General features: G+C 34.1%; 3 protein-coding genes across 3 annotated transcripts; 2 read left to right on the forward strand and 1 right to left on the reverse strand.

The window, feature by feature from the left end:
* Window positions 696–3,526, forward strand: LOC104738362. The gene is made up of 2 exons (XM_019234588.1): window positions 696–1,683; window positions 1,779–3,526. The coding sequence occupies exons 1-2, from the start codon at window positions 1,096–1,098 to the stop codon at window positions 2,271–2,273; spliced, it is 1,083 nt and encodes a 360-aa protein (XP_019090133.1). The 5' UTR covers window positions 696–1,095; the 3' UTR covers window positions 2,274–3,526.
* LOC104737058 lies at window positions 5,147–6,201 on the reverse strand. The gene has a single exon (XM_019234764.1). It carries the CDS (start codon window positions 5,823–5,825, stop codon window positions 5,430–5,432), a length of 396 nt encoding a protein of 131 aa, XP_019090309.1. The 5' UTR covers window positions 5,826–6,201; the 3' UTR covers window positions 5,147–5,429.
* Window positions 17,936–20,234, forward strand: LOC104737059 (polyadenylate-binding protein-interacting protein 12). The gene is made up of 9 exons (XM_010457153.2): window positions 17,936–18,411; window positions 18,597–18,707; window positions 18,793–18,837; window positions 18,925–18,997; window positions 19,082–19,194; window positions 19,295–19,354; window positions 19,431–19,547; window positions 19,620–19,681; window positions 19,775–20,234. The coding sequence occupies exons 1-9, from the start codon at window positions 18,052–18,054 to the stop codon at window positions 19,833–19,835; spliced, it is 1,002 nt and encodes a 333-aa protein (XP_010455455.1). The 5' UTR covers window positions 17,936–18,051; the 3' UTR covers window positions 19,836–20,234.

Consider the following 23,571-nt stretch of genomic DNA (forward strand, 5'->3'; position numbering starts at 1 on the left):
AATTTACAAAGTTAAATACTATTTTGTAAAATTGAATCAATATTTTTCCCTTTTTTGTATTTTTGTTATTGTATATTTGGTTAATTTTGGTTATATTCGGTTAGTTTTGGTTATATTTGGTTTATTTGGTTAATGTTAATATAATTTATGTTAGTTATAGTTATTTATTTAAATAACCGAACCGAAACCGAACCGAAAGAAACCGAACCGTACCGAACCGAAATTTCAAAAATATCCAAATGGTTACTATATTACTATATCCAAAATAACCGAAACCGAATACAACCGAACCGAAACCGAATGGTTAACCGAATGCCCAAGCCTAATCATGCTGAAGGTCAGATTTGTATGGTGTGTATGTTTTTTTTTTCTTCTTCTTCTATCATCTATTGGCCACAACAGATTGATGCATTAGCCTAATTCACTCTCTTTAAAGAGAGAAAACTCTACTGCCAAATGATATAGTGCCTGTTCTTTCATTTTTGTGGATTTATGGATGCCACTAGACGGTGGTTACTTCTTTTCTTCTGTTCAATAAAACTTAATTACATCATCGATATATCATATAGTGATAGTGTACGTCTTATAATGCACGTCTTGGGGCATTTTTATAATACATAATGTATTGGTGAGAGTGCCAAAATACTAGTTTTATTATTATTATTATTTATTTATAAGTTTTATACCGTAAATTTTTAAAATTCTATAGATAATGGTGCATATATATAAGTTTCTGTCTAGGATTTGAAATTTGAATTTTTTAAGGTTTGAGCATAAGATCTATTACAATTCAGGTCATTGTTAGAGTTGACCAACCTCTAGGATTCCGAAAAAAAATGAAACTACCTTCTGGGGATGTTGTCTGGTTTTCCATGGTCTATGAGAAGCTGCACTGATAGTGTAAACTCTGCCATCATATATGCCATGAGGAGAACTCCTGCCCTCTGAATGCTAATGGGGCTATTCTTCTGGAAAGAGACGAAGAGAGCCTTCACTCTACGAATGTTGATATCAAAATCCGTGGAGAATCTTCCCACTCTAATGCTGGAGGTAGTACATCTCACCTGGCCTGGTGGAGACCAGACTTAGTTAACAATGATTCCCTGGACATATCTGGACATATCATATGAGGCATACCGTCGAGAGAAGATGGAAGGGAAAAAAACCTCCCTTCAAGGACGGAGGGAGGTGTGGAACAGGTTGGAACAGGGGAGAGCAACTCCTTATCGCTCTCCCTCTCCGCAAAAGGATCCCCCACTACATCCTGCCCGCGACATGTCTACGAAGCAGAGGGGACGCCAGCTGAACCACGAGGCTACGCCCGTTCACTCACGCAGGGGAAAAAATATGCCTCGGTCCCGCTCTTCTAAACAAAGGACAGAGGTAAGGGATTGCGCTCTTCTGAGTGAGAGAGGTCGCCGTAAGCAGAGATACGAGGATACCTTTGGGTTAGAGCCTCGTAGAGTCGAGGAGGAGAGAAAGGATCAAGCTTTAGATTCTCGCCTTGACTATTCCAACTCACGGAAAGCAATCATATCCTCTAAGCCTACTCCATGCCCATTGGACTCACAGGCAACTATCTCCGACCTGCAGGTCGCGACATTCCGAGCAAAGGAGATCATCTTGTCACCAGACCATGTTCGGGAGAGACCTTTTCGTCTCAATCTGCAGAAGAAAGCAGGGGTTAAAGCTTCTGAAAAAGGTCTCCCTACTCAAAGCACTATAGCCTCTCCCTATAAGGAATCAAGCTTACCCTTTGATTCAGGGGCTCATCTCAGCCTCAAACTCCATCTTTTGGGAAGGATACCTTGGTGGCCATACCTCCAAATTTGGTTGTTAAAATTAATAAGAATTGGTATGATCAGACAGTGGAGGAGGAAGAGGCTGCACTCCAAGAAACCCCTCTTGAGGATAGGTTTAACAATTCGATCCGGATCGCTGATCCGAGACCTATCATTGTTTCCCCGAGGATCATGCGAGAGCCTCAGACTAAAAATTATGTACCCTCGTTAGACCTAGCTGAAACAAAAGCTGTGGACACCGATGAGTATCTTCAGGATGTGGACCGGGACGCGTTGGAATGGGATGAGAACTATGATGATCTAGATAAAGTGGATCTTGAATGGACAGAGGAGGATGCAAAGGCCTATAGAGAGGCGGTGGCATCTGGTTGGGATCCCACAGGCATTGATCTGGATGCGGATGATCTGCTAGGGGAGGAGAGGCAAAAACTTGATATCAGTGCCGGCGCCGGAGTCTACCATGGTGGATGAGGAGAATCTCGGTCGACCACCTCTCCCTTCTGCTGCGATAGGCCGAACAAGGGTCAAATGGGCTTTTGTAAAGTTAAGGGGCAGCCTCAAGAAAATTACTAAACTTACGCTTCTCGCCTAAGTGTCAAAGCATAACTCCGGCTTCTATGAAACCGAGGAAACCACGTTCTGGATCCACCTCCCCTGGCGATGAATCGGAGACGGTGATGATAGATCAAAAAGAAAATAATAACGTTGGGGAAGAGGATGTTGATCCACCCGATACAACACCATGATCAAACTGTGCCGGAGGAGTCAAGGGACGGTCAATCTATGCAACCACCGTCGACTGGAAGCTCTTTTATCTCCAGGTCCCCTCTTCTCTCTCGATTTGCAGTCTCTTTGTGGAACTCTTCCGCTTTTTCTCCCTAGACCGAGTCCGATTCCAGCATATCTTATTCTTGTTAGTCTCCTAAAGTGGAATAGATATGTGAATCGAGACCTTATTGTCTTTTTCTCTGACGTTCCGGTTATTTTGAGCCGAGGTACTTTGAAGCTAGTAGATATGTTGCTAAGTTATAGTCGGAAGTTATTGAAGTTGGAGAGGTGTGTGCAATTATTTTCTCTAGCTTTTTGTGGTTCTAGTTTCGAAGATTTGGCTGATCAACCCCCCTCTCTTGTTGGCATCTTTGGTTCTAAGCCGCCAAACAAAGCCAAAATCTTGTGGATGAAGCTTTTGGCTTCGCTTTCACGGGATTATGCGCCCGTCCTACATGTCTTTGCCCACAAAGGGTTTTGGATGGTTTAATACCTCCGGGACAAGTAGGGAGTAGTAGACACTCTAGCTCCTTCTTCAGGCGCTGGAAATGCTACATCAAAAAGATTTTGGCTTTGTTTGGCCATAGCATCTTTAAGATTGAATGGTCTTCTTTCGAGATATCATTCCCTATCCTTTGGATTGTTGCAATCCCTTATCCTTGGCATTGTTTTAGCCATTATGTTAGCTGTATTTTAGTCCGGGGTGCAAAGGTTGCTCTACGAGTACCTTCTCGTGATTTCTTATTATTTGTTTCTACCATATAAGTTGTATGATATTTGTAAGATTTTCCTAAGAGGAGAGTGGCTGGATCATAGCTTATATAATGTGTACGTACATGAGTTTAATGTATATTGAGATTGTGTACGTACACGAGTTTAATGTATATTGAGATTGTGTACGTACACAGGTTCAATGTATATTGAGATCTTGTACATGAGACGAAGTAAAATTAGTATGACATGAAAGAATTTGTATGTTTGAAGGGGTTATATATGCTTAATTTAATATGTACCTATATGGTTTTCTAGGGTTTAATTGTTAGGGGTTGTGTAGGGACTGTGTACGTTTAAGTTAAGATGATCTTTTACATATACGGGTTGTTTAGAGAGTATGTAAGTTTAAGTCAATATGACTATGTACGTACATGGATTAAGGTACTTTTTAGGTTACGTTTAGGGGTTGTGTATATTTAAGCCAATATCTTGTACGTAAATGATTTATGGTTTAAGTTTTAGGGATTTTGTACATTGAAATCAATATGATTGTGTACGTATACAATTTAGGGATTAATTTCCAGCATTTGTCAAACTTGTATACGATATCATGTACTTTTGTGAGGTTTAAAGCTTTTTTCTCTTCATTTGTTATTTAATAAGCATGTCTAATCATATTTGCATTTCACTTGTCGTTTTAGGTGCTTTGCGTGGAGTTTTAGAGTTTAGAATGAGTTTAAAAACAGAGCTAAAGAAGTTGGGAATTTAAAAACAAAACAAAAAAAATATATTACAAATGACCAACCAATTACTATTATTATATGTATACCATAATAGTATTGCCATATATACATATACAGTAAGTGAAACAATGAGAAATTAGGATACATACACGAGTGATTATTTACGTGAGGGACTCAACATCACGTTCTCTCTCATTTCAAAGTTACAAATAGTAACTATTTTATTTTAATATTTTTTTTTATAAACGAACTAGAAAATTAATTAAGTTATCCTTTATTTTATACTTTATGTACTTTATTCTCGTGTTATCGTATACAACCCTTGTAAAACTAAAACATATGTATTGTGTACATATTTACTACAATATAAGTTTTGTGTTGGCTGTGAACATGTATATTTGGATATATACTCCATAATANCGTATACAACCCTTGTAAAACTAAAACATATGTATTGTGTACATATTTACTACAATATAAGTTTTGTGTTGGGTGTGAACATGTATATTTGGATATATACTCCATAATATTACATAATCTAATAGACGTACATATAATCAATATTACGTACACCATAAAATGCGTACACGTACACATAAAAAAAATTAATGAAGGATATTTTTGTAATTTTGCAATCATCTGCAACCTCACTATCCTCTTTTGCAACCCTAAAATTTTTTCAGCCACCATTCACAGTTTTTTCATAATCTTTTGTGTTTGTACGTTTTTAATTTTTTTTACACATAAATCTAGCATATATAATTATATTTTAAATTCAAAAAACTTAAGTTTATTTTGTAGTTATTTTTCCCCACAATGAAGAAGAACAATGACTTTTTCACCATAAAACATCTTCACTTCTTCGTTTCTTCTCTCTTCATTTTCTTTATCTTTACTTATTTATATATTATTGAAATTAATTAATTTAATTAAAGAGCTGTTACATTTGATGGGAGAAAACCAAACCAAAATAGTTTGGTTAGAGAGCATTGTTGTCTAAAAATAACATTGTGGCTATTCTCTCAAAGGTGTAATTGACTTTGTCAAGTCATGAAAGAAAAACAAAAATTGGTGTGTTTTGTGAAAATTACTTTGCATATATTTGGATGTTGAGTATCCTACAACTGTTAGTACGGTTAAAGAATACCAGTGAAAAAAGTTAGAAACCTAAACATTGACAAGATGATAATTATCCAAAATTAAAGCAGTGGGATCACTAGTTGCTTATATCTGCTCCTTATCCCACATTACGTGTATGAACCTCATAATTTTTTGTTCCCTGAAGCATTCAACAGCAACATTACAAAAGCTATCACCACCAACCAATCTTCATAGCAAGTACATCCAAATCAAAAAAGCCTTCGGATAGCTTTTGTAAGGGAAGAACAGTGATAAGTTCTGCTCACAAAACTGTTTTCTTATCACCATCTTCCTCTTTAACCTTCTTATTTGCCCGGTCTTCAAAGGCTCCCGGCAAATCTTTTCTCCGCTTATTTGTACTCAAACGAAGAAGCAAGTTCTTCTCTTTGTCAACATCACTCTGATGAGAATGTTTAATCTCAATGTCTCTACTAGAACCCCAATTCCTAGCATCCTTTCCCTTACCATCATCCTCCTTCTCATCCCAACAAGGAAACTCTCTATATTGATAACTAAACTTCTTAGGCACATAACCAGAACAACTCCAAAGTTGACGACTAAAAACAGACGAAACACATTCAAACAGAGCCAAATCACCACCAGGGACTCCTTGTACATGAACCCTTTCTTCAATTGGTATCTCTGAACAAGGCTTCATCAATATTGGAACAGTCTCACTCTGATGAGTCTAAGTAGTAGATACATTATTCCCCATTCTAATTGATTTAGTAACCGGTGGTGGTAACTTGGACAATTCCATGTCATTGTTGTTTTTGATCTTGCACTTGTGACAAACAAACAAATCGTCTCCTTTAACATAACGAGAACACCATGTATGAACCCAAACACCACATTCATCACAATCAACCATCTCTTTACCATCATCAAAATTCACACCACAAACACAATCCACAGTCCATGATTCAGATACCCAATCCTCGTGTGGCTTCATATCAAATATCCCCAGGTAAAATAATAAAAAATAAAAATAAAAAATAAATAAAAAAATCCCTAAATTTCGAAGCTTTATAGGGAAAAAAAAAAAAAAAAAAAAAAAATTNAAAAAAAAAAACAATTCGTCTATTGTCAACGACGATTTCTAGAATTTACGTGAAAGAGCTTGGAGATTCCCAGTAGAAGAAAAACCTAACTTGAGAGGTAAATCTATGGTTCTTCTCGCTCCGATTTCTGAACGAGGAAGACGAAGATTCAACGCAAGATAAAGAGAGATGATGATGAACTGTTTTCCACTATCGCGTTCATCGATCGGTAATGGGCTTTATTATGGGCCGGGATTAAAAGATAGACATTAGAAGAAATAGTGTATCATATGTTAACAACTGTGAAGTCCAAAGGTTGAATCCACCAATAATTAAAACAAATTTATGTAAATGAAGGTATTTTTCAGTATAAAATACCTTTATTTATATATTTTTTTTATTTCCCGTAAATTTTTAAAATATCTCATTTATTAAGTAATTTATTAAATATCCAGAAAAGCATTTTCGGCTTTTTCCAAAGATTCTTAAATGGGAAAAATGTCATTTAAACCATGAACTTTCAAATTTTGGTCATTTAAATCATGAACTTTGTTGTAGGTCATTTAAAACATCAACTTAAAGTTGATTAGCTTTTTTAAACATGAAGTTTTGTTGACTAAGCTAAAAAAGACATGACGTTAAATCCAATAATTGACCTACTAACAGACATTACTATGTCGTTAATCACTCATTACTGACAAAACTACGTTGTTTTAGTAGAAGTTTTAATTCGAAAAAATGTCATTTAAACCATAAACTTTTAAATATAGGCTATTTAAACCTTGAACTTGTAAATGTATGTCATTCAAACCATGAACTTTCAAATTTATGTCATTTAAACCATAATACATGAAAAAGGTGATCAATCCTTTAAACTCTAGTGTAGTGTCCTAAAACAAGATGATCAATCCTTCAAACTCTATTGTAATGTCCTAATAAATGAAAAAGACTCAAGACAAATACAAAAAGACACAAAATACTTGGCAAAATCGAAAAAGAAAGATTAATTGATGTTCTTCTTTCTCTTTTTCAGAATCGCATCATAAGAAAGAGTCAAAGAAAGAAGAGAGAAACTAAACTAGGGTTAAACGGTTTAGCTGGTTAAGCTTATATACTTCTGCAGTTTCTAATAAACCAGTCGTTCCGAATCGAACCGAAATCTGATTATCTAAATCAATTGCGCCAAACGGTTAGGTTTTCTTTTTTCGGTTTTCTTCGATAACCAAAATTTTCAGGTTGTTTAGTTTTCACCGAACGCTCAGGACAAGTTCATGGTTTATATGACAAAAATTTGAAAGTTCATGGTTTGAATGACATACATTTACAAGTTCATAGTTTAAATGGCCTATATTTAAAAGTTCATGGTTTAAATGACATTTTTTGAATTAAAACTTCCATTAAAACGACGTCGTTTTGTCAGTAACATAGTGATTAACGACATAGTAACGTCTGTTAGTAGGTCAATTATTGGATTTAACGTCATGTCTTTTTTGGCTTGGTCAACTAAACTTCATGTTTTAAAAAACTAATCAACAAAAGTTGATGTTTTAAATGGTCTATAACAAAGTTCATGATTTAAATTGTCAAAATTTGAAAGTTAATAGTTATGTAATATTTATGTAATACTTTGCAAAATTATTAGTATTTTTAGCTAAATTTTGTTATCTAATTTTACATCACATATACCAATTTTTATGAAATTAAACCATGATTTGGGAAAACAAAGCTTCAGATTAATTAGGATAACATAAGAATTAGTTAAATTAGCATCTTTATATAGTTCCGAGAAAAAAAAAATACTAGTACTAAAAATAAAGGAGCTTTTAAGCGTATCTATATAGCTGTAAAGCTGGTGATGGAACTGAACTGCTTCGAGTACCGTACGAATGTGGTGGGTTACTTGGTAGGCTGAACGGTAGTTTTTAATATTTACTTGCTATAAGAAAGGTTAATACTAAATTACTAATAATGAGTGAGAGAGTAATCGGATAGTTCTGATTTCTGAAACTTGTAATGTCAGTGTCATTGTCTGTCGGCAATTGATGTTTTAGTTTAACTCATGTTTATCCGTCTGGGGCCATTCGACTTTTACAAATTTTGATTCTTTTAGTCTTTTATCACAAAAGAAAAAAAAAATTGATTCTTACTCCTTGGATTTATGAAATGTAAATAATTATGTACAAAGGGTTTATTTGACATTTTTGCAATACAATATTTAAAGAGATTTATTTAACCAAAAAGGATAAAACATTGGTCTTTTCATATAAGATTTAAAATCGGCTAATCATAAATGTGGTGGTAAATACAGAGAAGGGGGTGTTATGTAAGTTTCGAGTTCTTTAGAATAGAGAAGTCATATGGATTTTGTTTTCAAGAAAAAAAAAATTATGTAAATATTTGTTAGTTGGAGGAGTGTAAAAAGGTGATAATGTATACAACTTCAAACAAACATGTACGCATATATATACTGTAAGGTGATAATGTATACAACTTCAAACATGTACGTATATATATACTATAACAAGTAGAATTAGAACCAAAACCCACACGTTACCAGAACTTGTAGTACTTGTAGTGACGATGATCCTTAGCTGCTAGTCAACATGTCTTGTGATCGCAATGCACATAAACCTTCCACCCGGTCTTTGGTTATATGAAGGATGTAGTCATGTAGCACTTGTACTTGAATCATCAGATTACTGCAAGATATAAAAATATTCATTTCTATATAATATTGGGCCCAAGGTTTACTTGATGCACAAGTTAGATTCTATTGTATAAATATAGGGTTGTAATCGTATTCTATTCAATAAAAAAAAGAGAAGTTTATTATAAACCTAGCCGGTTCTTATTCACATGGTATCAGAGCTAAAAGCTTGAATTTTTCGTTTGTTTTTTCTTTGCTTCTTTCTTCTTTCTACTATGTTAATTCTTTGTTCAAAGTTTTTCTTTCTTTCTTCGTTCTTTGATTAAGATCTAAGGAGAATTGCGATGTCACGTCAAGATAAATCGATTGTTGCTAAGTCTTCTGACTCGTCGGATGTAACACCATACACCTTGTTTTCCTGTGATAACTCTGGTTTGATGATCTCCTCCGTTCAGTTGACAAGAGAGAATTATGCAGAGTGGGCAATAGAGATGATGAACGCTCTCAAAGCTAAAAAGAAGACCGGTTTCGTCGATAGTTTGATTAAGAAGTGGGAAGTTGCAGGGACAGAGATGGAGTCGTGGGCAAGTGTGAATTTGATGGTGGTTGGATGGTTGAGAACGTCTATTGTACCTCGTGTACGATCTAAGGTGTCCTATGTCTCTAATGATGAAGAGCTATGGAAAAGTTTGAGATAACGTTTCTCTGTTGGGAACAAAGTACGAATCCATTAGATTGTGTGTCAGTTGGCTTCGTGTCGTCAAGATGGACAAACCGTGATTGATTATCACGGTCATTTTGTGGTGTTGTGGGATGAGTTGCATGGTTATAGTTCACTCCTGGTATGTACGTGTGGAGCCGATGGACATATTGCAAAAGAAAGAGAAGATGAGAAATTTCATCAATTAGTTGTGGGGCTTGATGAGTCCCGGTTTGGTAATGTGATTTGCCAAATCATTGATGCTGATCCGATGCCAGATTTGGCACAAGCTTATGCTCAGGTGATTAGAGAAGAACAGCGACTTGTGGCTGCAAAGAAGAGAGAACAACAACATGATGTCGTAGGATTCACAACACGTCTATTCAACAACCTGAATATATTCAGAACAACAGTCTTGAGTCCACAAAAGCTTTTGGTTATGTAACACGATCTGCTCCTCAAAAGCCTCTACAAGGTTTCAAGAAGACTAAAGAAAGAAGTTTATACTCACATTGTGGTCGGACTGGGCATGAAAAATATTATTGTTGGGAGTTAAACGGCTACCCGGAATGGTGGACAGAACGCTCGAGTAGAGGAGGAGGTCCTGGCTCCAGAAGTGGAGGAGGACGTACTTCCAACTATGGAGCCGTTGGGTGTGGTCGTGGTTATGCCACAATTGCTCATATTACGAGTCCTCATGCTTCCGCATATCCATATTTTTCAACGAAACAATTGAAAATTTTGGAACAATTGGCAAAAGAGAAGAAGCCTACCACTTTGGATAAACTTTATGGTAAGATTAATAAGGCTATGATTCTTGATACATAAGCATCCCATCACATGACGGGAAATTCCTCTTTACTAAAAGACGTTGTCTCTACACCGCCATGTTCAGTTATGTTTGCGGATGGAAGTAAAACAATGTCAATAAATATACTTGTGTTTCGTGTTTTTGATGACATAGTACTCGATAATAGGTTATACATTCCAGCTCTTAATTGCACACTCCTTTCAGTCTCTAAGCTCCTCAAACAAATAAAATGTGTGGCAATGTTTATTGATGATTTTTGTGTCTTATAGGACCGTTTTTCGAGGATGCTGATTGGAAGAGGTGAAGAGCGTGATGGGGTCTATTATCTTCAATATGTGGATGTAGTACGGGTTAACAAGGTTGCGTTGTAGTGTGACTCGAATTTGTGGCATCAAAGATTTGGACACCCTTCTTCTATAGTTATTTCTAGTTTACCTATATTTCTGGTTTTAAAAACTCCGCTAGCTACACCCCTTGTGTGTGTTTTACGGCAAAGCAAACAAGAGAGATATTTTATGATATTTCTAAGAAAGCAATGGAATGTTTTTTACTAATACATGTTGACGTATGGGGTCCTTATCGAGTTTCCGCATCATGTGGAGTCGTTTATTTTTTTACTATTGTGGATGATTATTCTAGAGCGGTATGGGTCTATCTTTTGCAGAAGAATTTTTGCATATATGCAAAAAAAAACAGTTTGGGAAGTATGTTCGTATGGTGCAGAGTGACAACGACACCGAGTTTATGTGTTTGTCTTCGAATTTTCGAGAATGGAGTTATACATCAAACTTCGTGTGTAGACACGCCACAACAAAATGGACGTGTGGAGTTTGGTCATTTTTACTGGTAAAAGAGAGAAGCCGTTCTTAAGAGTTTTTGGAGATTTTGGTGCCTGTTCTTGAGAGATCTTGCCTGTGGTGTGGAGATCTGTGGTTGGGATCGTAGTAGGAGCTTGCTAGGAGCCTTTTTAGAGAGTTTATATCCAGTTTTCGTTATTCTCAAAAGTGAGTGCGGGATCATGGCTGATCTAAGCGAACTGATGGTTGTTTTTGTGTGACTTTTGAATGTCGTTAGATCTCTACTATTTCAAGTTCTCCTACCAACCAAGTTTTGGAGAGAAGTGATCCTAACCGCTGCATATCTTATGAATCGCACTCCAACAAGATTTTACCAAGGTAAAACACCATATGAGTTGCTTTTTGACAAGAAACCCTGTTATGACAATTTGAAGGATTTTGGTTGTTCATGCTACGTACATCGAAGGTCTCGTGATAAAGAGAAATTTGGGCATAGGAGTCGTTCTTATATTTTTGTTGGTTATTTGTTTGGAAAGAAGGGCTGGAAGGTTTATGATCTTGAGAAAGTTTTTGGTCTCAAGAGATGTGTTTTTTCAAGAAAACATTTTTCCGTATGTTGAATAGGATAATGAGAACGCTCAGTCTCGTCTTCAAAATCATGTTGATGATGATTGGATTGTTATCCCCGAAACCATATCTATCGTAAGGGGGAATGAGACTGATGGTGGCGCTTCTCATGTTGTTGCTGAAGTTGTGGAAGAAAGTAGTGTGACGAAGACCTCCACACTATTGGTTGTGGAGGAGTCTTCTTCATTGCCATTAATCACGGAAGTCTTTTCTTCCGATGATGACACACCGTCTTCTCCGTCTGTTGATGAGACTAGTCCTTTGAGTGAGGTACAAGAATTCAGAGTTGGGAAACGAGTGGAATTCCCTTCCGTCAGGTTACAAGGATATGTCACATATAATGCTCATTTTCTTGAAGGGTTACATAACGCCTCATCCGACTCCAGTTCAGCTTCCTTGACACCGGTTCAAGGTAAGACACCTTATCCTCTCACTAATTATATTTTCGATGATCTTTTCTCACCTTCTCATCAAGTATCTTTAGTTGTTATGGTTGCTGTTATTGAAGCAACTTCATATAAACAAGCTATTAAAGATCCATAGTGGACAATGTTATGAGAACAGAGGTCGACACCCATGAACGACTTAATTCTTGGGATGTTGTTGATCTTCCACCTAGAAAAATTGTTATCGACAACTAGTGGGTTTATAAGCTTAAGTTTCATGCTGATGGCTCGTTGGAATGGTACAAAGCGCGCTTGGTAACTTGTGGTAATCGCCAAATTGAGGGCAAGGATTATAATAAAACTTTTCCACCCGTTGTGAAAATGTCCATGGTACGTGGTCTTTTGTGTATTGTTGCTGCAAATAATTGGGTAGCTCACGAAATGGACGTGCATAATGCTTTGTTCCATGGTGATTTAGAACAGGAAGTCTATATGAAGTTGCCAGTTGGTTTTCGCCATTATGATACTAATAAAGTCTGTCGCCTCAAGAAATCGTTATATGGGCTCAAACAAGCTTTGCGATGTTGGTTCGCTAAGGTTACCTCTGCCTTAACCAAGTTTGGTTTTGTTCATTCCTATGCTGATTATTCGTTGTTTACTTATTCGCGTGGTGATGTTGAGCTTTGTGTACTCGTCTATGTTGATGATTTGCTTATTTGCGGAAATGATACTTCGTCCAGGGTGGCTGGAGTGCCACTGTTTAGTAAGTTAGTAATTCGCATTCACTTCCGGGAAGGTCACCCATCCTGAAACTACTCCAGCTCAAGGTACACTTTGGTGATATAGGTGACCAAATCAATTCTTTTAAACCTCTCCGCAAATCTCTGAAAGCGGGGTGTCACAACTCTGATCTCACTCTTACAGTCTATTGTGATGCAGATTTCTCTACTTCTCCTCTTACCTATGGTTAACTAAGTGGGTATGTTATGTTTTTAGGTGGTTCGCCTATTTTTGGAAAATTGTCTCACGATCTTCCGCTGAAGCTGAATATCATGTGATGTGCACTGCTTTAAATGAAGTGTTATGGCTTAAACATATTGAAAGGGATTGTCATGTAGTTTGATGCTGTTCAAGATGGAGTTCTGACAACGGTTCTTGTTCGTACGGACGAGCAGCTTGTTGATATACTTACAAAGGCGTTAGGAGGTGTTCCGTTCACACGATTACTGTCCAAATTGGGCATTTGTGACCTGCATGCTCCAACTTGAGGGGAAGTATTAGGCTATATCATAGGTTATATTATATATTTTCCTATTCTAGATAAATAGAACAATAATAGGAAGTTGAATAACTTAATCCCCAAGGTTTACTTAATGCACAAGTTAAATTCTCTTTAAAATATATAGGGTTGTAATCGTATTCTATTGAATAAGAAAGAAAGAGAAGTTTATTGTAAACCTACCCACTTCTTGTTTCACATACAACTAGTTGGATTATGCTGGCTACAAATTTGAAAACTACAAATTGTAGAGAAAAACAATTAGTCTGTTTTTTAAAAAAATATATAAACTGAAAATAGTTCATGATTTTGTGATCACTCGGTTATCGCTGAGGTTAGTTTCTAAAACATTGGTGTCAATGACCATTCGGTTTCGGTTCGGTTGTATTCAGTTTCGGTTAATTTGGATCTAGTAATATCGAAATTAACCAAATAAACTTAATATAACCAAAACTAACTGAATATAACCAAAATTAATCAAATATACAATAACAAAAATACAAAAAAAAAAAGGAAAAATATTGATTCAATTTTAAAAAATAGTATTTAACTTTGTAAATTCAAAATAATAACATTTAAATATATTGATTATTTAAAATATTAAATTGTTTTGAATCTAGAATTAATTAATATTTTAAATTTATTTTATAGTTTTGCATAATATTAAGTATATAATATTTGGTATCTTCTAGATTTTTGGATATTTCGGTTAACCATTTAATTGTCGGTTCGGTTTCGGTTAGTTTGGATATAGATTTTTACTAACCATTCGATTATTTAAGGTAATTCGGGTAACTCGTTCGGGTTCGGGTATTACCCATTCGGGTTTAGGTAAACGGGTTTAGAAAAATAGAACCCATTGGATATTTTTAGATATATGGGTTCGGTTCGGTTTGGGTACTATCGGGTTCGGGTCGGTTTGGGTTACAAAATTTAGAACCCGATTAGTACTCGAACTACCGGGTACCCGAAAAAATATAATTAAATTTAAATAAATTTTGACTTATGTGACAAAATATTTTAGATATTTTGATTATTTTTGATATTTAGGTATAAACTAAATGAAATATTCAAAATTCTAATCATAATTTTGGGGTAATTGCATTATATTAATGATAAATTAATGATAAATATTATAAATATATTTATATGTTTGGGTTTAATGGGTATCCAAACGGGTATCCGATATTACCTGACCCTAATTCGAACCCACACATATTAGAAAATAGAACCTAATAAAGTTTTATAGGTAAACTCGTATTCAACCCGAACTCGGTTTTTCCACTTGGGTTCCTGATCAAATATTGGGGTACGATTTTTATGCCCGATAATTGTATTTTTAAATTGATGAAATCATATCCATGGTAACTGTTATAGCGTATTGTTTAAGAAAACATATAGTATAATATACATCAGGAAACTATGCATTCGTTTTATGCCATGTGTCATTTCAGTAGTTGCCATTCACCTTATCATCACGTTAATCCCAACTCTCAAGTACTATATTTTTGTTACTTATTTACTAGAGTGGGAAACTTGTAGATTACTTTTTTTTTAAAGAAACTTATAATCTTATCAAGGTTAGTTTTTATTTATTGTTAATATGCAAATGTAAATATAATCTCTGTTATTCTGTCAAATTAAAATGGGTTCGTATATTGGCTTCATAAATTTATTTATGTCTTGTTTTTGGATGACATAAATAAATAATGCCAAAAGAGTACATATATTTTTCTAGAAAATATGTTTTTGTATAAATGAATACTATTAGAGATCGTAGAAAAAATGATAAATTTCAACTCAATCAATTTCTAAAGTAATCGGACGTGTGTGATGTGATCTCACACTCAGATAATGACGTCATCCAAAAAGGTGTGGAATTGACGAAGTTAGCCTTAACGGAATGTATTTTTCTACTTAAATAACAAGACAATGTATTTTAAACCTCAACCATTAACAAAATTCAAATAAACTATCTGAACTTTATTAATAGTGTCAAAATTAGCATTGACTAATTTAACCATTAGTCAATTGTCAAAAATAATGATGTGGCATGACGTGGACGCTGAAAGTGCATAATTAGGACGCTGACGAGACATATTATAATTATGGAAATTAACTTTAACAAAATTAATATTATTTGGATTAAATTTTTTTAAAATATCTTTTAAATCATGAAATTAGTAATTTTATCAATCTATTGCAAAATTAAGTTCAATGAATATTTATAATTACAGCTCTTATAAATTATTACATCATTGATTTTTCTAAACCAAATAATATTATTTAGATAAAAGAATTACAAAAAAGACTTTTCTTAACACATGAAATCAATGATTTATCAACCTATTGCATAATTAATTTCAAAAATATTTCTTAATCAAAACACATAGCCAATGATTTTTTTTTGTCAACAACTTTAATTGATCAACTTAAATAAGCCAATGTGAAAGAACATTGTTTACATACTGTTTTTGTTAATAATTTCTGATAAGTTTGGTACCATTTATCAACTAATTAAGAAATATTCTTTTGAATTATTTTTTAAAAATCATTGATGTTATAACTAATAAGAGTTGTAATTAAGAAATATTCTTTTGAAATTAATTATGCAATATATTGAAAAAATCATCGATTAATTTTGAAAAATATATTGTGAAACTTTTATGCAAATAAAATTAGTTGGTTTAAAAATATTAAGTTTGTTAATAGTAATTTTTGTAATTATAATTTTCACGTCGTGCCTCATGAGCGTCCAAGTTATGCATTATGAGCGTGCACATCATGCCTCATCAACATTTTTACAGTTGACTAATATTTAAATTAGTCAAAACAGATTTTAACACTACTAATAATAGTTCAGGTAATTTCTTTGTACTTTGTTAACGGTTCAGGTTAAAAAATATAATATCTTATTGTTTAGTAAAATACATATTTTAAATTGTTTGGATTGAGTGTGCAAGCTGATCCAAAGATAAAGATTTATTGTGGAAAGTACTGAATGGGGCTCTCGCTCTCCCAGTTGCGAGTGCTCTAAGGAGTAGAGGTATAGCAGGGGATGATGTATGTCAAGTATGTGGAGAAGAGGGAGAGACAATAAACCACATTCTGTTTTCTTGTTCTTATGCCAGACAGGTTTGGGCATTGTGAGATTACCCTTCTCCTGACCTTGGATTCCAAAACGGAAGTGTTTTCTCCAATGTCTATCACCTATTACAAAACAGGAATAATGATCTTTGGCCTGCAGAGCTTAGAAAAATATTTCCTTGGGTATTGTGGAGGATATGGAAAAATAGAAACTCCTTATGTTTCGAAGGTAGCAGTTTCTCCCCTTTAGCAGCCATGGAAAAGATTCATGAGGATGTTGACGAATGGTTTGAGGCTTAGGTGAAAGATAGTGAAGATTTGTCTGTTTCGTAAATAACCCCATTCGATCATCAAGCAACAGAGGAGACGGAACCTTATTCCTCTTGGTCTAGACCTCCAGAATCTTGGTTAAAGTGCAATGTGGGATTTTCATGGTCTAATAGATACAAGATTGCAGGTGAAGCGTGGGTGGTTAGAAACGATGAAGGAATAGTCTTTTTGCATAGCAGAAGAGCTTTCTCAGACATTCGAGATAAGGATGAAGCTGTTTTCAAAGTCTTGGAATAGGCAATGGAGAGCATGGTTAATCATAGGTTCTCTAACGTGGGTTTTGCCGTTCAGGACAAAACTTTGGTTGGAGCTGTAAATAGGCCTAAGGCATGGCCATCGTTTAGATCTCAGTCAATGGAACTAAGGAGGATCTTAGAAGGGATCAACGGCTGGGTTGTGGAGTATGAGTTGGAGTTAGACAATAGAGGAGCGGATCCCATCGCTCAAAGCGTCACTAGTGATTTAAAGATTGCAGTCTTATATTGCAGTTTCTTATCCTCAGTAGCTCCGATTAATCTTTGAGGAAGAAACCTGCCTCTCCTCTATTTGTTGAGGTTTTGGGTACAAAAGGAGGAATTTTTTGGTGCTATGCATAGATAGTTGGTAGAGATTGTAAAATCGTAATTTCCCGGTTTCTTACGGAGGTTTAGACTGTTGTAATCTCAAGTGTACGCATGAGCTTACCAAATTAATATATAAAATCAGTTGACCAAAAAAAAAATTGTTTCGATTGAAATATACTTTTTCTGAGTTTGTAGGTTCAGGTTTGCTAAGATCTAGCTCTATCCAAAACTTTGCAGAGACGTGATCTCTTCTCCTCTGTCGTACGACCGATTTATCTACTTTATCTTTATCCAATCGTTTTAACATTTTCACCACGGTATAAAAAGTAAACATTTTTAAACTCAGATTTATTTTTGGATTTTAATCCCATAGGAACCTCGCTAATGTTTCCCATCTAATCAAACTTTATTTGCGATTAATCCTTTGGTTAATTACTCTTTTGTCCTCTTCTTCTTTCTTCTTCTCTCTTCTCTTTCTTGGTAGCTCTCCCCTTCTTCTTATAGCTACTGTTCCCTTTTTATTCATTTCTCTTCCTCATATCTCTTTACTTTGATCGTTGGGTTTTGTCTTAAAAATCGGATTTTTAGTTTCTAGGTTTTGTTCGATTTCTACGATCATGGCGGTCGTCGGAGCTGATACTACGGTGGTGGAAGTTGGTGGTTTAATCTCTTCGCCGTCGCCGCCGTCTTCAGTCACCAGTCAAGAATCAGGAGTCTCTTCTAACAACAGCGATCACGGCGGAAATGGAGAGATCGGAGTCCACGTGGCGAGATCCGACGGTGGTGAGAGTTTTAAGCGTGATATGAGAGAGCTTCATGAGCTCTTATCTAAGCTTAACCCCATGGCTGAAGAGTTTGTTCCTCCTTCTCTTACTAAGCCAGTTGTTAATGGGTTTAACGGTGGTTTCTTCGCTGTTAATAATGGTTTTGGTATTGCCGGAAATTTCCCTGTTAACGAAGACGGTGGCTTTCGTCGGGTAAGGACATGACTCTTTTGTCTCTTATCTCTGTGGGTTCTTTTTTTGGGATTGTTATTACAATTACTCTTTAGGGTTTTTGATAGATTTATCAAATTTGGGTTCTCTGTTTCTTATTTTATGTGTTTATAAGTTGGAAAAAATCTCACCTTTTTTTGTGTCAAAATGATTTTATTTGAAAACAGAAGAAGTCGTTCGGACAACAAGGGAAAAGGAGAATGAATCCTAGGACAAGTTTGGCTCAACGCGAAGAGATCATTCGAAGAACTGTCTATGTGTCTGATATTGACCAACAGGTTTTTAAAAGTCTCCACCTTTCTTTAGTGTTAAAGTCTTTACTGTGTGTTTTAACTTATTCTATCTTACTCTTTGGGTTTAAAGGTCACTGAGGAGCAGCTTGCTGGTTTGTTTATCGGCTTTGGACAGGTTTAACTAGTTCATCTAGAAACTCCTCCATCTTTGTTTGTGGTGTGTTATGTTTCTGTTGTTGACTATATATATTTTGTTATTTAGGTAGTTGATTGTCGTATATGTGGTGACCCTAACTCAGTACTTCGGTTTGCTTTCATTGAGTTCACTGATGAAGGTACCATTAGTTTTCATAATCTGTTTTCTTGGATTTGTGTCTGTGAATGGTTTGTTTATGGTTTGGTCATTTTGGTTATTGTAGTTGGTGCAAGGGCTGCGCTGAATTTGTCTGGTACGATGCTTGGATTCTATCCTGTGAAGGTTATGCCTTCCAAAACAGCTATAGCACCGGTTAACCCTACGTTCTTGCCGAGGGTGAGATTTTTTTCTTGTGTTTCACCATATTCTGAGTGGAAAGTTATGGTTTTTTTAGAATCAAGATGTTGATTTTGTAGTCTTGTTTTGGTTTTTTTAGAGTGAAGATGAGCGTGAGATGTGTGCGAGAACTATCTACTGCACTAACATCGACAAGAAGGTGAGTTTTTCTTCCTCTGCTGAGCTATTCCGAAACTTAAAAGGAGCTAACTTCGATTAGTTTCACTTTTCAACAGCTCACTCACGCGGACATCAAACTCTTTTTTGAGTCTGTGTGTGGAGAAGTGTACCGTCTGAGGCTGCTGGGTGATTATCATCATCCAACTCGCATCGGTTTCGTTGAGTTTGTCATGGTAAAGCACCTCTTCTTACGGTTGTATCAATAGATTAAGCTTCAAAGTACTGATCTTTTACTCTTTCTGCAGGCTGAAAGTGCAATAGCTGCCCTCAACTGTAGTGGTCTCCTTCTTGGTTCTTTACCGATAAGGTCCAAAGAACAAACCAACTCTTAAAACACTCTCTCTATATTGATTATGAATCTCTGAACATTAAATCGTATTTTGATGGTTGGATTATGCAGGGTGAGTCCGTCAAAGACACCTGTTCGTTCCCGTGCTGTCCCGCGACATCCTATGCATTAACCGTTTAGCTACACAGGCTTTTATATATATTTCTGCTCTTCCACAGACATGTAGAGAATGTTTGTCTGAAACTTTTCTTCTGGTCTTTTGCTTTTCATTCCCCTATGTAATGCTGTGAAGCTTGATGATGATGCTTCTGTTGCCTTTTGCTTTTGGGATCGTTTGGGTAAATCTCTTAGGGAGAGTTTTTTTTTTTTCTTCGATTTGGGTTCCTACGTTTAGATGTTTACCACAGTCCAGAAGAGTAAAACACAGAGAGAGGCTTTTGAAGAAGATTTGTCTCTGTTTTAATGGGCGCTTTTAGTTATTTATTTTTACTCTTTACCCCCTGAAGTTGTTAAAAACTTGCTTTGTTGCTTAAAATGTTTCCTACATTTTAGAGTTAAACAACTTGCCTTATTGTCCTTGTTTAGACGATTTAATCAAGAAAAGTGTTAGGTACATAGTAGTCTGTGTTCATAGTTGAAAAAGTCGGTTTCTGTTTTCATTTTTTAAATTCAGAAACGAGAATGCTGTTTGTCACAAAAAATGATCAATTATAATTATCAGATAGAAAATTATAAAAAATGAATAAACGTGAGTATATCATATTGAATGAGTCTATATTTTTAACAATCAGTTAATTAGGTGTATATGAAATTTAACAAAAAAAATAAAGACTAATTTGTAGGTAGTATATTTATAATATATATTGTCATGTTAACGTCGAGAATCAAAAAAGTCCTCGCTAGAAATATACAAACTAGAAATATCATAATTCAGAAGCATTTATAAATTTAACAAAGAAAAAAAAGAAGAATCTTGAAATTCATTATTTTACCTTTAAAACTTTTAGATATTTCCCAAAATGTTAGATTATTGTTTGTGGTCATACTTCATAAGTCAAATACTCGGAACGAATTAAATTTATGTTTTGGAAAATATCTAAAACAGTTTAAATTGACCTAAAAAAATTCTTTGGAAAATTGAAGCTGAGTTATTTCGTTTCTCTTTAGATTTATCTTTTTTTTTGTTCTCCTTTGATCAGTAAATATCAGTCAAATGTTGAATTGGTCAATGTAATTTTTTTACTCCAATTAATTGTCAAACAAGTCAACTTGGTCAGAGTTGCCATTTTTAATCGAATAGTTAAAAAACTCCAAAGGATAATATTGTAATTTGCAAGTATCACACGTCAAGCGTATGTGGTGGCTCGTTGCATTAACAACAGTGCTTGATCCATCTTTGCGTTTCTCGAGAGATGTGGTGGCTCTCGTTGCACTCATCTCTCGTATTAGCTTTGACACCTTTTGTACTTTTCCAAAACACACAAACAAACAAAAGGTCAAAAGTGTTGTGTAATGATGCTAATGACTTTTGTAATAATCCTATCTACAGTACTTCTATAGTTCTATCCATACAAATTTTCAATACATTCAATATTTATAATCTTTTATAACATGTTTATGTAGTATTATTTTTTTTAATAATACTAATATCTTCTTATTCATATTATTTCAGTTCATCAATTAGAAGAAAAGTAAAATCATAGTATAGTTTTCTTTTAACTTGTGTACAACATGTCAAAATAAAACTGTTTTTGAAATAAAGGAAACAATTTTGTGATTGGTTCAATTCCTTAAATTAAAATGTTAAATAAATTTTTGCAGAAAAATAAACTTAATATACACATTTTAATTTAAAAGCTTATAAAATGAGATAGAGTAAGTAATAAATATACAATGAAATAAGCCACAAAGTATATTGCAATTTACATTTTAGAAGTTTTATTAACATGAACAAAAGAGTAACGAGAGATAATTATAGAGGATTACTATGTTATAAATTTTTTTATAAGGAAAACCATTTTAACATTTTTTATATAATCTAAAAAAATTATGCAAATTTCGTATTTTTTAAAATAAAAGATACACTAAAAAAAAGTTGTCACTCTAATCAATAAGTTACAATAATAGAGATAATATAAGATTTAGTTGCTGAAAAAAAAAATATAAGATTTAGTTTTTAAAAACTGCATCAAAAAATAGAAAATGATACTCGTTGAATCAAAAAAATGTCTTAAAACAAAAAAGTTAGATGTTTGATAACTTTTTTAATATTTAAGTAGAGTCTGGACGTAAGTTTTAGGGCAATTGTCATAAATATCGTTAAAATAGGTTTTTATTCCAAAAATACCACAATTTAGTTTTTTTTTCCAAAAATACCACTAAAATGTAAAATTTTCCAAAAATACCACATAATTGAATTAAAGTTCTAATACTAAAAACTAATTCCTAAATTCTAAATACTAAATCCTACCCCTAAAAATTATACTCTAAAACTAAATGTGTCAACCCAAACCTAAAAAAAAAATTATACATCCTTAAAAATCAATTTTTTGTGTTTGTGATAATTTTGGAAAAAAAAGTATTTTTGGAAAAAAAACGTTTGTGGTATTTTTGGAAAAAAAACTAAAATGTGGTATTTTTGGAAAAAAAAACTTTTTAAGTGGCATTTAAAGGAATTTCTCTAAGCTTTATATGTATTGGCATTATTTTGGTAGGTTAACATATTCAAATAAAAGATATTTGACGGTTTCATATGGAAAATAGTGAAAATGAGCTTAAAGCAAGACTTGTGGAAGCATGGCCATGGAACATAATTTGCAGCAAGGAAGTGCACCTATATTAAATTCCAATTCGATGGGAACTTGGACATAGTTGCAGCAATGAGATCATGCAGTTTTTGATTGCTCTAAATCCTAATCCATGATTCTCCATCTTTTCAACTTACTCTTCAAAGGGGGCTACTACCATATTGTATCATTGTATGTTGCCTCTTAGTTCATTGGGTATTTTCTTTTGTTTAATCAGAATGGGCTTTTGTAAACCTTTGGCCTTCTTTTTTTTTTCTTTTCCTTCGGCCTTCTTACCATTTTTGGCCTAATGCAAAAATTGTTTAAAAGACACTTCGCTATAACTATTTTAATATTATTGAATTTAGACTTAAACTTGAGTTCTTCTCCCCCTACTAAGTAAAATTTTCTTTCTACTCAATGTAACCCAATCAAACAGTGAAAACTAATGATCAAGATCTTTACAAGATCCAAAAATAACATGAATCAAAATGTTTTAATTGTAATTAGCAACATAAATCCAAAAAGGTAGAAAAATTCAGCTAGAACTTATACAACCAACTCGAATTTTGATACCATATAACCCCTAAAATATCAAGAACGTTGCATTTTTTTGCAATATTATTTTTCAAAAATTAAATTTTAAGTTTTTCTAATTGGTGAGAAAAACATGTTTTTAGTGGAGTTAAAAAACATGTTTTTAGTGGAGTTATTGACAGTCAATAAACAGTTTCTTAAAAATCAACTCAATAATAGTAAGTTTTAAAAAAAAAAAATTGAGTTTTTAGGCTTCATTAAGGATTTATTTGAATATATATCCCAAATCGTATAAGAAATTTGAATATCTACAAAAAAAAATTTCAAGTATTTGAAAATTTATTTATTGAATAATTTTAAAATTAAATTATTTTTAAAAAAACTCAAATTAAATATTTTCCCCTACAATTTGTTTTAATAGTTTAGATGTACTATCACATATAATAATATGAGTATATCACATACAATAATATGAGTACTTATTTTACAAAACATTAATATTACAGGTACTTTTTCGCAATTTACCAAAACTAAAAAACACTCGTCTTCCTCCTCCCACAGAAACAAAACAAAACAAAAAAACCT

This window comes from Camelina sativa, chromosome 13 (genome assembly GCF_000633955.1).
Source record: "Camelina sativa cultivar DH55 chromosome 13, Cs, whole genome shotgun sequence".
In the NCBI taxonomy this organism is placed as follows: Eukaryota; Viridiplantae; Streptophyta; class Magnoliopsida; order Brassicales; family Brassicaceae; genus Camelina; species Camelina sativa.

What these genes read in the sequence shown, in the direction of transcription:
- LOC104737058 (XM_019234764.1), bottom strand. Translation starts at nt 5,825, where the DNA reads ATGAAGCCTTGTTCAGAGATACCAATTGAAGAAAGGGTTCATGTACAA.
- LOC104737059 (XM_010457153.2), top strand. Translation starts at nt 18,052, where the DNA reads ATGGCGGTCGTCGGAGCTGATACTACGGTGGTGGAAGTTGGTGGTTTA. An exon ending in AAGACGGTGGCTTTCGTCGG is followed by an intron (nt 18,412 to 18,596) that starts GTAAGGACATGA and finishes ATTTGAAAACAG; the next exon opens with AAGAAGTCGTTCGGACAACA. An exon ending in TGTTTATCGGCTTTGGACAG is followed by an intron (nt 18,838 to 18,924) that starts GTTTAACTAGTT and finishes TTTGTTATTTAG; the next exon opens with GTAGTTGATTGTCGTATATG.
- LOC104738362 (XM_019234588.1), top strand. Translation starts at nt 1,096, where the DNA reads ATGATTCCCTGGACATATCTGGACATATCATATGAGGCATACCGTCGA. An exon ending in ATCTGCAGAAGAAAGCAGGG is followed by an intron (nt 1,684 to 1,778) that starts GTTAAAGCTTCT and finishes GGCTCATCTCAG; the next exon opens with CCTCAAACTCCATCTTTTGG.